Here is a 13,239-nt window from a genome sequence, read left to right as displayed (position 1 = left end):
CATCTGATCTGATGTTGAATTTCTTCATCGATGTCTGCAGTGGTAGACAGGTGGGAGCAGAGATGAAAGTGGGTAACACGCACGCACACACACGCACACGCACGCACACACAGTGTGAGAACAATGCCCCAGTTAGTACATTTGGGTAAAGCCCCAGAGAACAGGAAACTGTGAAGTTAAGTGCTCGCCATGGTTGACAATAAACGCTCTGTTCATTGAGATAATGCAGATACAGTGGGGTATGCTATAACGAATCTAATTGGTTCAAGAACCTTGTTCGTTATAGCATTCGTTCGTTATAGGATTAATCCGTTCCAGGCCCCCAAATACAACCACTTATCACTGAAAAATATAATATAAAATTGTAAAAATTGTAAAAAAGTGCATAAATATGCATCTAAACCCCTGAAATAAAGAATATCATTAATATTTGTAATAAAAAAACAATAAATTAGAAGAAAAAAAATTAAATAATGTTCGTTGTAGGAGTTTCGTTCGTTATAGCATTCTCAATTTTATAGGTAAAACCGTTCGTTATAGGAATATTCGTAGTAGGATCCGTTCGTTATAGCATACCCCACTGTATCTGGAACTGAATACTGAAAGTACAGTACTGTAATCGTAAATATGATCCACTTCATCTCCACTGAAAGTGATACTGGGTCCCATACACACCCGCATAATCTTCACTACGTAACACACGTCACCAACTGGCCAGGCAGCAGTAGCCTTGAGATGGCTATGCATGTTGTCACTCATTCATGTAATGAAACTGTAATAGTTGTGGGAAAATCATTTCAGTACTCTAATGTGACTTAGAAATAAAGGAAATATATTATAAGACAATAAAAAATAAGTAAAATAAAAATATAAAAATAAAATGAAGAGCATGAGTGTGAGAACTGTATTTTTGTGTGGTGTGTTAGGTGAACGTATGTATGGATGTTTCTGCTCTCCCCAATGTGACATCATGGAATACATGGCAGAGCAGCCACATGTCTCTCAAGTCAGTTGGTTGGCTCAACTCTCAGCAAGATGGTTCAAGGGTGGAAGGAGCTATTTATTTTTCCCATAAAATATATGTTATTGTATTTTATGATGGGCTATGTATTATTTTCATTGCTTATTATTGCAAATTTTTGCCAATTTGTGGTACAGTATATGCAAAACACAGAATAACATAGGGTTGGAACATATGCCCTCTTATTCATTGTTAAATCTACCTTTGACAACAAAGTGGATTTTGTGAAAATATCTACTTTAATGCCAGAGGTATACTGTACACAAACACATCATCCACTTTATCTCACACACTGCATAAGGTCACCCATGCCTTATACATATGTATGTTGAGACTCAGGAACCTTTAAAAATCGTCTTTGCATCTTTGAAGCCTAAAATGTACAATCTTATCTACATCCATTAACACTATAAATAAAAAACTATTGAACTTGCTGAAAGTACATCATAAGTATGATTATTTTACTTGAAGTTCCATATACAGTACTGTATATGAAAGAATTCAAGAGGTCATCCTTGCTTAATTTAGTTCCACAAGAACTAGATTTGCAACTGCATGGTTTACCCTTATCTACCCAATATTAATGTATGCCAGGCAAAAATTCACCTGTACACAGGTGTGCACTGCATTTAATTTTTCCCATACATAATGCACCTTGTGTGCTCAAAGGCACCAGAAGTTTGTTGTATATAACATTTATTCTAAATTACTGACTTGATTTCATCCTTTTACCACTGATAATGGCCCCCCTTTAAGAACTTCTACAAGTAAAGAAACTTTCACAGTTTTTCAAGCCCATTCTTCTAATTACCAGTTGTGCTAGCACCTGCAGTAACCCTAACAGCAAACATACTTAATCTGGGATTGCAACTTTTTGTAGCAATGCCCTTGTTAACTCATGAACAACTCTGCTGCTACTAAAAGATGACCATGACAACCCTACACTATAGTTCTCTATACGGTACTTCCCACCATCAGCCTATCCTCAAGCAAAAAGCAACAGAATGCATTGGTGAGTATCCAGTACTCGTTTATAATGTCTGTTTACTAATATTTGCAATGAATTAGTTATAAAGCTGTCATTTGTGTATGCATAAAAAGTTAATGAAGTAAAAATTTGGTTAAAAAGAAGGACTCTAGCTGGTAATGTAAACCAGTAATTTGTAGGAAACAAATGATAGGTGATGTTAGTTTGTGTGAAGCAAGAGAGTCAACTATATAGATACAATATTTGAAGACTTAATGTGGAAAGATGACAAGAGATTGCAAGAGATGGTGCAATATAGACAGCTGCCATCAGATAATCACAGCTAACCCACACAAGTGTGGAAAATGGTTGTAAAACATTGATGATGATGAAACATTACTATAGAACCTTGCTATTAGACTGACTGAATCAGTATTAAAATAATAAATTTAAGGGATACTTCCTAACTACATCACTGGAGCCACAAACAGTTACTTTCCCTTAACCTTATACTGTTTGTAAGAATACTCCATTATGGGGAGGGGGGGTCCTTGCTCATTCTGAAACAAATGAATTTTCCAAACTGCCTCATCCTTAGTGTTCCATTTAAACCCTCATTAATGAACTCCAGTCTAGAAATTAATCTAGACATTTTCAGATTACCACAAAAAAACATATTTGAGAGTATGTGAACCAATCTCTGAGTGTCCTTACATACAGCTGCCTCATTTGAATAAAATATTTACCAATCTTCTAGATAAATAAATAAATAAATAAATAAATAAATAAATAAATAAATAAATAAATAAATAAATAAATAAATAAATAAATAAATAAATAAATATATATATATATATATATATATATATATATATATATATATATATATATATATATATATATATATATATATATATATATATATATATATATATATATATATATATATATATATATATATATATATATATATATATATATATATATATATATATATATATATATATATATAACACAGTATGACACTCATTTAACTTAACTTGCCAATCTAAATTTGTTAACGAACTGCTATTAAGGATTTTTAATTCGTTAACTAACAAAAATTCGTTAACAAATTTCTGAACCGAGCTTGCACTGACCGGGCAACCAGCTTTAGTATCAGTCCGCCAATACATTAATCGGTTCTAGGGCTTAAATTCCTTACTATTTTAGTAAATATCAAGAAGTTTATACTATTCAATAATTTTAAAAGTTTAATATTAACTTTTTTAGTCATTTTAACAATTATTGAACATAATTGAAGGTAAAGAAACTAGTTTCTGGCGTGCCATCCAGCCTGTTAACACACCAGACAGGCGTTAGTCTCTCTCTGTTTTCAGTGGAGGTAACATCTTGCTTGAGACTCTCTTCAACTAAACGCTTTTTTTCTGTGTTTCCAAGCAAATTATTGGTCATTTTGAAATATATTTTACATATTGACAATATATAATGCAGTGCAGTGTTGATTTAAAGAAAATAATCTTGAAATACACCAAGAGAACTAAAATTTTATGGATGAAATGGTGCCATGGGGTGACTTCTCTTTCACCCCAATGCCTTTCTTTCTTCCTTCTCCTCCACCCCCATTCTAATTCCCATCATCATCATCATCATCCAGGAGCCTTCTACATACACACCTCAAAGTAAGTGAACTTTTCTACCATTTTTGTTGAATTTAGGAAATTTTCGGTGAGCTGGAACCAATTACCCAAAAACCCATTGAAACAATGGTTTCGGTTAACGAACGACCTTCTGGAACGGATTGAGTTCATTAACCAGGGGGGGGGAACACGCGCGTGTGTGTGTGTGTGTGTGCAAGTAAATCACTGTAAGTGCGTGTAATTTGAAAAGCACAAAGGTTAGAAAGAGAGTAAGGCAGCTCCCCACTATAGTTCATAACAACAACAACCTTCCACTATGTAGAATGTATGGTGTTCCTTGTCCAAAGGCTAGAGTACGTACAAGTGTTCTTGAGACAGGTTCGGTTCATATCTGGATTATAGAGAAGCAACTACAACACTAAAGTTTATAATATGGTTAAATTTAACGAAACTTGCTTCTATGTCAGTACATTATAATATCCCAGGGGGTATGGCATACCCACTTACGAAAGGAGTACGAACAATGGAAATTGCCAACCCAACAAATATAGAAATAATTTAAATTAACTCTCATGAAAAATGTATAAAAAAATTCCCCACTTATATCGAGATCTGAATATGAAAATTTTATTTTGTGACCTGTTTACCTTCAGATTCAGTACAGCATAAGTTTAACACATTCTCACACATCTTATTCATTGTTCAGGCATCATTAACTTCAATCACATCAATGGAATCTATATCAATCTGCATAATAACCAACGAGACAAACGTAACCCACGAAACATGGTATGAAGTTGGGGTTGGAGCAGTCTTATTTGGACACAGAGTCATCATGCTTGAATTTCATGGCCCCAGATTAACCACATTTTTCTTGTCTGATAAGATGTCATTGAAGAAGGACTTTATAATTCTAAATGGACAAACAAATCACAGTGCCTGGATCTAGACCTCTCATTATAACTGGGGAAGGAAAGAACAAGGAGTGAGGAACAGGCTTAAGTGGAGTTTAGAAGGAAATAAAAAAGGATGAGGTATTTTTATGGAGGTATAAATTGTAACTTAATAAATCCTCTATATTATTGTAACTTAATAAATCCTCTATATTATTGTAACTTACTAAAATCCTCTACAGGTATACTGTAATTGGCATAAGCTGGATTGTCATACTATTCATCCACAGTACCACATTAGTACACTATTCTTAAGCACAATATTCACAGAATTTTATCTTCTAGTTATCTACTTTAATAATTTATATAACTGTGAGAACATCAGTACTATTACTCGGTAAAATTAGCTTTCTTGGAACACCTGCAAGCCATTTGCCAAAGTAGGCTACTGGTTATTTTTGTGTTTCTAGGATAAAAAAGACATTGGATAAAATACAAATAAATAAATAAATAAAAATAATTGGGTCATCACATAAACAGCCACACAATTTTACCTGTATTCTACTTACCACTAATTCGTACACAAAGTATTCGGTCTGTCTTATTTCCATATTCTTTTCATGAGGAAGTAACTAATTTTAAACTCATGAGAAATAATTTACTGGTGCCCATTATCTATCCCACTCCAAAAGTGAAAAAACAAAATACACAAGAAAAGGGAAATAATGATGAAAATAAAGAAAAGAAAACGATGCTGAGACAGTGTGATAAACATGCGCAAATTAATCAAGCAGAACTGGAGGCAAGAAGTAAGTTTGGCACTAAATACAAATGTAAAGAAAACAAAGACAAACACTTATAAATGTTTGCAAATATTTATAAATATCATGTGATAAATATATTCATGATAAATTATGATAACAAGAGATGGAAAAGATAATTAAAAACCATCAAAATTTAAATAAAATAAAAATCAATAACACAACTTATTATAATAATGATCATAATCACCATCATTAACACTAAGAACAATAATAAACTTTTTTAGCATATTTATAAAAATCAACACAATAATAATAATAATAATAAAAACCTCGACATACTCATAAAAAAACCCTCACATGATCAACGATGATGATAATAATAATAATAATAATAATAATAATAATAATAATAATAATAATAAACAAACAAACCTTGGCATAAATATAATAATTACATGATCAGCGATAATAAAAACCTTGGCATTATCATAAAAAATCCTCACATGATCAACAATAATAATAATAAAAACCTTGGCATAATCATAAAAATCCTCACATGATCAACAACAATAATAATAATAAAAACCTTGGCATAATCATAAAAAATTCTCACATGATCAACAATAATAATAATAAAAACCTTGGCATAATCATAAAAAATTCTCACATGATCAACAATAATAATAATAAAAACCTTGGCATAATCATAAAAAATTCTCACATCATCAACATAATAATAATAAAAACTTTGGTATAATTATATAAAAAAAAACACATAATAATAACAATAATAACATTAGCACGGAGGATACAATAAAAAAATAAATAAATAAATAAATATATATATACTATATATAATATATATATATATATATTATATATATATATATATATATATATATATATGCAAGTAAATCACTGTAGGTGCACATGATCTAGGTATATGCTGATAACCACAAGGAAAGAAGAAAACACGAAGTTCCCAAGCGCTTTCGTGTAATTCACATCTTCAGGGGTGAGGACAGAATAAAGAGAAGTACAAAACAAGGTGTATATATACAGAGGAGGGCGAGACCAGGTCCACAATGGTCAGGTAATAGGTAATGACCCTACTAATCTTTAAATAGCACTGCAACGGTTGCTAGTCAGGTCAGAGGGTAAGGTGACCCAACCTTCTCACCTGGTTACAAATCTTCTTAATTACAAAATTGTCCAGTTTATACATGCCATTACTCAAATTCATGTTGAATGCTTCGGTATGTTTAATAAGACTAGATTCTATGATGTTCCTACTATCAATTGAATTACAAGGTAATATTGAGGAGGCATTATCCCAGTCAATGCAATGCTTGTTATCCCTCAAATGAACAAGCAGAGCATTGGATTCCTGGCCTGTCCTAACACTATATTTATGTTGTTTAAGTCTAGTTACAAGATCTTTACCTGTCTGGCCTAAGTAAAACATATTACATTCCTTGCAAGGAACTTTATAAATGCAACCAATTGTGTTGTTGGGGGAGTTCTTGATTAACATTTGTTTAACAGTGCATGAGTTTTTAAATGCCACATTGACGTTCCAGGTTTTTAGTTGTAAAGGAATGTGTGAGAAATTTTTGTGAAATGGTAATATTGAGATATTCTTATGGTCATGGGTGGGCTTGGGATCAGTTCTATAAAAAGTTTTCTTAGTAATGTTTAGGCATTTGTCTGTGAAAGATCTAGGGTATTTAAGGTTTGAGCCAATATTATAGATATATTTATATTCCTCATCAATGAATTCCGGACTGCAGATTCTCAAAGCACGTAAAAACATTGTTGAAAATACTGACTGTTTGACTCTATTATGGTGGGCAGAATAATAATTAATGTATGAACACACATTAGTTGGTTTTCTATAAATACTGAACTTAAAAGTGTTACCTATTCTGTGTATCAGACAGTCTAGGAAAGGCAATTTACAGTCTTGCTCTAATTCCACAGTGAATTTGATCGAGGGGGCTAAGTTGTTAAGTTGTGGCAGGAAAGCTTTTAGGTCCTCATTACATGGCCAGAGACATAATACATCATCAACATATCTAAACCAGACTGCTGAAGGTGGTAAAATATTACTTAATAGTTTCTTTTCAAAGAATTCCATATATAGGTTGCTTAATACAGGTGAGAGTGGATTACCCATTGCCATACCAAATTTTTGAGCATAATATTCTCCATTGAATTCAAATTTACAATCCTTAATACATAGTTTGATGAGTTCGATGAAGTCGTCTTTCGAGACGGGCAATGAAATATTATCCAGGGAATCTATGAGGAACTCCAGTAAATCATCAACTGGGACCTTTGTAAAGAGTGATGTTACATCAAAACTGACCAGTTTAAAATCATAATTAATGTGTAAGTTATTGAGTTTATCAACCAAATCCATATTATTCTTGATATTAGAGTTAGAAATGTTGCCAACTAGGGGATTTAGTAAAGAAACTAACCATTTAGATAGTTTATAAGAGATTGACCCAACTGAGCTAATGATGGGTCTTGCTGGGTTATTAGGCTTGTGGGTCTTGATTAAACCGTACACGTATGGCAGTGGAGGGGACGTTGAAGTAAGATGTTTAATGAGAGTAGCTTTGCCTCTCAATAGAGACTTAAGTTTTTTGTTGAACTGGGTGTTAACAGTGTTGAGAGGATTATTTATGAGCTTAGAATGTGTTGCAGCATCACATAAAAGGTCATTCATTTTAGAAATATAATCATCTTTGTTTAAAATCACTACTGTGTTGGCTTTATCTGCTTTAGTGACATGTAGATCCTTATTTTTCTTAAGGGCTTGGATTGCTTTGGTGAATCTTTCTGGACAGTTTGGAACACAAGGCTTAGACATAGATGCATACACAACACCTTTACACATGTTCACTTCTTCACTTGTCAAATTGCTGAATTTCTCCAAATTGCAAAATACTCTGGCTATGTCCACACGGTCGATTCCATTGCTAGAGCCATCAAAACTTGAACCATAACCGAGGGCACACAAAGTATCATTGTCTAGTTGTTTAGAGGAGAGATTCACTACACAGTTGTGATTGGCATCCTTAGTCCAATCACTATTCCTAATACGGAGTGCCAATTTGTGGTCTACCTCAGCTTGAAGATCAGAACGCGCACGTCTCAGGTTATCAAAACAGTAATCCAACATGAACCTCTTCCAATCACTCGGTATGGTCATATTAAAAACATGCTTTTTTTGTCTTACAATACGAAAAGCTTCATCCACTTCAATTTTCTTTATTTCAAAATGTTTCTTTAGGATGATTTCTTGGAAATCATCAAAGGGGCGGTCTGACATCTTCAGGACACGTTGTGGGAGAATTGATCTAGGCATTGGGAACTTCGTGTTTTCTTTTTTCTTGTGGTTATCAGCATATATATATATATATATATATATATATATATATATATATATATATATATATATATATATATATATATATATATATATATATATATCATAAAACACATAACTTTGGACACAACTGATGAGGCCGCACCATCATCACCGTAAACTGAGATCTTCCTTCTGGGTGAAATCATCTTGAGGTCACTTAAATTTATAGACTATCAATGGTGAGTGGAATACATTACTACAGTACAGTACTACCTTATGTGGTGTGTGAAGCAGGATTAAATAATGAGAGCCTGCAGACAGAGCTGTGAGCAGTAGTGAACATGCATGAAAACATGAAAGTAGAATGTGTAGATATTTTGACATAAAAAAGAAAAAAAAAGTTACAGCTTTCAAGTTTCACCCAACTTTACCAGTCCATATCCATTTAACCAGAATTCAATGTCCATGAAATCATAAGAGACTCCATTAAGCCATGTCAGATAGACCTTGTTTTATTAGCAAGCATGGCAACTCCAAACTACTATCCCCTAAACATTCAATCACACTGAAAAATTTCAAGTTACTTCACATCTGTTCATAAGTTTTGTTCTTGTGTATGGAATTATGAATACTACTGTACTGTTTGCCTTTAGGTACACACACAAACAACTTTCCTGTTGATATCCTTTCAGAGACCTTTCCTGGGTTAGATGGTTCAGTCCAAATGAACAAATCTGGATTTGAAAACATCCACAAAATATTCAACAACCGCCCTCCACTTCCTAAATTATTACAGTAATTACAAACAACTTCTCTAATTGTCTTTGAAAATTTCCCACTAGATGAGAGAGCATCAAGTGTTCCTCTTGAGACCCAATTACTTAAAATTCAAAGGAGAAAACCTCATCTTCCCCCAATTAACTGTGAAACCTGTGGCCTGCCTGAGAAAGTATGTGAGCAATCTTGTGTCCCTATTCACAGCCTTCTGGAAAGATCCTAAACACAACCTCTCATCCAAACAGACACTGCAAAGGATCCCCCCCCCCACCTCCTTTTTAATAATCCAAGAGAGAGGTTTTGCAATCTTTGAGAAGATTTCCAGAACCACTTTCAAACCAATAGGAAGAACCTTGCACATTACAGTTAAGTTATCTCTTAAAATCTCAGCTCCACTGACCCGGGCATGTTGGTGAAGAACCTTCATTTTCTACATGGTCTTTCTTTATACTAGAAAGACCCAACTGTCCTGAAATGTAAGGATTGAGAAAGAAGCAGCTGGCAACCTATCAGAAGCCTGTCAGCATTCACTGTCCAAGGACTCGGGACTATTTTAAACTAGGGTTGACATTATCACCTCGGGAAGAATCTTCCCTATGAGATACAATTGCTAACACTCGCCTTCTGATCAACAGAAAAGATGTGGAGGCTGACTTCTTATATTTTCCCTGACTTAGCCATAGTGCTGAGAAAAATGGGTGGGAACCTACCCTCCCTTCCCTCCTGAATTTGCTTATCAGAAGATAAACTGTAGAGTGAAACATATAAGTGTTTAGTTATTGGTTTCACTATCAAGACCATACTCTCATTTCTGGCTAATGTCCTTTAACAAGTGGCTCTCTTAATCCAAAGTCAATTCTTCCCCTTGTCACAGTATGGGCACTTGGCTTCACACAGACTAACTCACCAGTATGTCCAAAAAGGGGCAGATCAAGGAAAACCAAAAGGGGGGGGGGGAAGGCGCCCCTCGTATATATTTTTTTAATCTGTCCAATATCATGGGCATTTTGAAGCCATGTGCACAAGTTATTAAGAGATATTCTGGGGTCAAAAGTAATTACTGTTACTATACAATAAGTGCCTGAGTACAACACTGCATTATAGGAAAAGTATTGGAATTTTCTCATGAAAATGTAGGATCCAGACCCCCAAGACCCTCCTTGATCTGCCCCTGCTAAAACTAGGTCATTAGCAATTTAAAAAAAAAAAAACCTTGAAACAAGACATAAACCGAGCCTAAAGCATCAGTAATTGAGATCTGCATGAATCAATCTATAAAAATTGTGAAGAGCTACAAAAGTCACAGATCATAACACTTAGCCTCTCCTTTAATATGTTACTCCTATGGAAAAGTCTGTATTGTAGGGTGGAGTGATTAGAACAGGGGGACTGAAGGTTGGACGGATGAAAGTTATGTCCAAGCCAGGTAACAGACACAGTGTACACAAGACAGGTGTGATGTAATAAATCACTGCCATCGACATTAAATGCTGATTGTTTCTGATATCCCTTTCAGGAATGAGGTTATGATGGTAAGGTGTATTTATTTAATTAGTTAATCCCAAGTACTTTCAGCAGACTCCAGAAAGAGGTCGGAGGCCTTTTCAACATGTGGCGTTATAGGTGAATGCTAAGAATAAGCTACACTGACAGGAAAACAAATGAGAAGTACTAAGATAAATACATGAAATGTACAGAAAAAGAAAAATGGGTTACTTTGGTTATATAATGAGGATGAGGGGATAATAACAGAAATATTAATGGGCAAACTTAAGGGTAGGAGGACCAGGGGAAAGCAGAGACTGGGATAGATGAATGAAATTAAAAACTGGATCCCCAGAGATACAAAACCTTAGAAGATTGGTAAAATCAGCCCGAGAACGTCTAGAGTGGAGGTCTGTGGTCACCAACCCTCATTTATGAGGACAGTGCTCCGATTGATTGATTGATTGAGATATTATACTAACATTCAGGGATTTGTCATAAATTTTCAAGCTCCATAGACTAAGTGTTATACTGTAGGAGTCATTTAAGAGGACATTAAGTCATAGATGTGTTACTTGACAATGATGCCCCACTGAATAACTAATGTATCAGAATTTCAAACTATAACACCCATACAATACTGTACAGTACTGACATCTGTACAGGATAAGTTAGAGTGAGTTTCAAAATTAAAGTTAATTGAACAGAAACTGTAGGACCATAGTTGGGCTTTTTTTTAGCTGAAGGTAATAGGCTAAGAACCACCCCCCCCCCCTCTCCGCACTTCAATTTCTTGCTGCTTAATGGCTCATAAACAATGTTCAGTTATTATTGCTACTGTATATCAGAAAATAAATCCATATATAACTGTTAAGGATATCCAGTTCTGGCTCACTTTAATGCTGAATTTAATGTATGTAAAGATATAACTGCTTGAAAACATTAACTTTCAAGTCACAATCAAATTCACACTTTCAGAGATCACATTCACCACTACTTCTATTCTTTTCACTAATTATTATGTACATCCACTATCCACTTCCCTCTCACCCAACATCCAAACTGTACTCTGCACCCACCAGGTCAGTCAGCAAAAAAATATAAAACACTACTGATAATTGGATGATTGATTGCAGTACAGGCGACCCTTGTTAATTCGGACCCCTTTAATCCGGATTTCGGATAAATCGGACGAAATCTGAACTGTCCATATCAAATTTCTGGTTCTGGGATTGTCCCAGTTGCAATTGGGGTTGCAATTTCAAATTCTGTCACTACTAAGAAATTACAAAGTCCCTGGTGCACTCTAAGATTAAGAGAAAACGGACGACTCAGGCGTCCTGAAGTGAGAGAAAACGGACTCCTATGACGGGGCACTCAAATAAAGAGACATGGCTACATGTTTTGTGGACTAGCCACTGTACAGTATCCTTTTCATCACTTTGTAATAAACCTCGTTATGCCTATGTGTTTCTGATAATTATCATAACATTATATATTTATATATTTAGCGGTTGTACAAACACAAGGCCTCACACATGCCATTCAGACTGACAGACTTGACAAGTTTTACCAACCATAAAGACAGTTGAAGCTTTAAACATCACTCACAATGGATCTTGAATATTCCAACTGTAATCAGACATACCTAAGTTGCCTCAACAATTGCAACCCCAGTTGCAATATCAAATTCTGTGTCACTACTAAGATATAACAGTCTCTGGTGCACTCTAAGATTAAGAGAAAACGGACGACTCAGGAGTGCTGAAGTGAGAGAAAACGGACTCCTATGACGGGGCACTCAAATAAACATACACAAAGCTGTATAATGCAATATTAACCCCTAAATCGGTTAATTCGGACAATCGGCTAAAAATCTACAATTCTTCCCTATTAGTCCTGCTTTTAACTAGGGCTTCCACTGTAATAATATTCCCCATGCACACCAGCTTTGGAACATATCACCAGAATTAAACTATAATCAATGCTGATGCAGCCAAATTTGGAATAATATAAACAGTTCATCCGACGAATCCAACTGTAATACATAACAGAAAACCTTCTTACTTCCCCAAGGTCAATGAAAGCTCTGTGTAATTTCATAATAACTGTAATAGTAACTACAGTATAATGACAGACAAGCACACAACAACCACACCTCAAGTTAAGGAGTTGCATTACCCAGTGTCAAGGAATTGTCCGAGAAGACCGGACAACTCGCCAACTAAACTGGCTAACCATTACCCCAGAAAAACGATCCACAAATCGATTAACATCCAGGTTTCCAATATTGCTGGGTAGACAGAGGCAAAT

The 13,239-nt window shown here is 34.6% G+C and overlaps 1 protein-coding gene across 7 annotated transcripts in view; it reads right to left on the bottom strand.

Annotated features, from left to right (window-relative positions):
* Positions 1–13,239, bottom strand: part of LOC121860627 (sex-lethal homolog) — a 122,054-nt gene that overhangs the window by 39,919 nt on the left and 68,896 nt on the right. The window contains exon 7 of one of the 7 annotated variants that reach the window (XM_042357884.1): positions 9,872–9,910. The exons of the other annotated variants lie outside the window; for them this stretch is intronic. Within the exon in view, the coding sequence (XP_042213818.1) occupies positions 9,887–9,910 (24 nt within the window). The 3' untranslated portion in view covers positions 9,872–9,886. Of the gene's footprint in view, positions 1–9,871; positions 9,911–13,239 lie in introns of those variants that run through there. 7 annotated transcript variants of the gene reach the window in all.

Source organism: Homarus americanus, unplaced genomic scaffold (assembly GCF_018991925.1).
Source record: "Homarus americanus isolate GMGI-L3 unplaced genomic scaffold, GMGI_Hamer_2.0 scaffold11150, whole genome shotgun sequence".
NCBI lineage: Eukaryota > Metazoa > Arthropoda > Malacostraca > Decapoda > Nephropidae > Homarus > Homarus americanus.
This window is presented reverse-complemented; position numbering and strand designations above follow the sequence as displayed.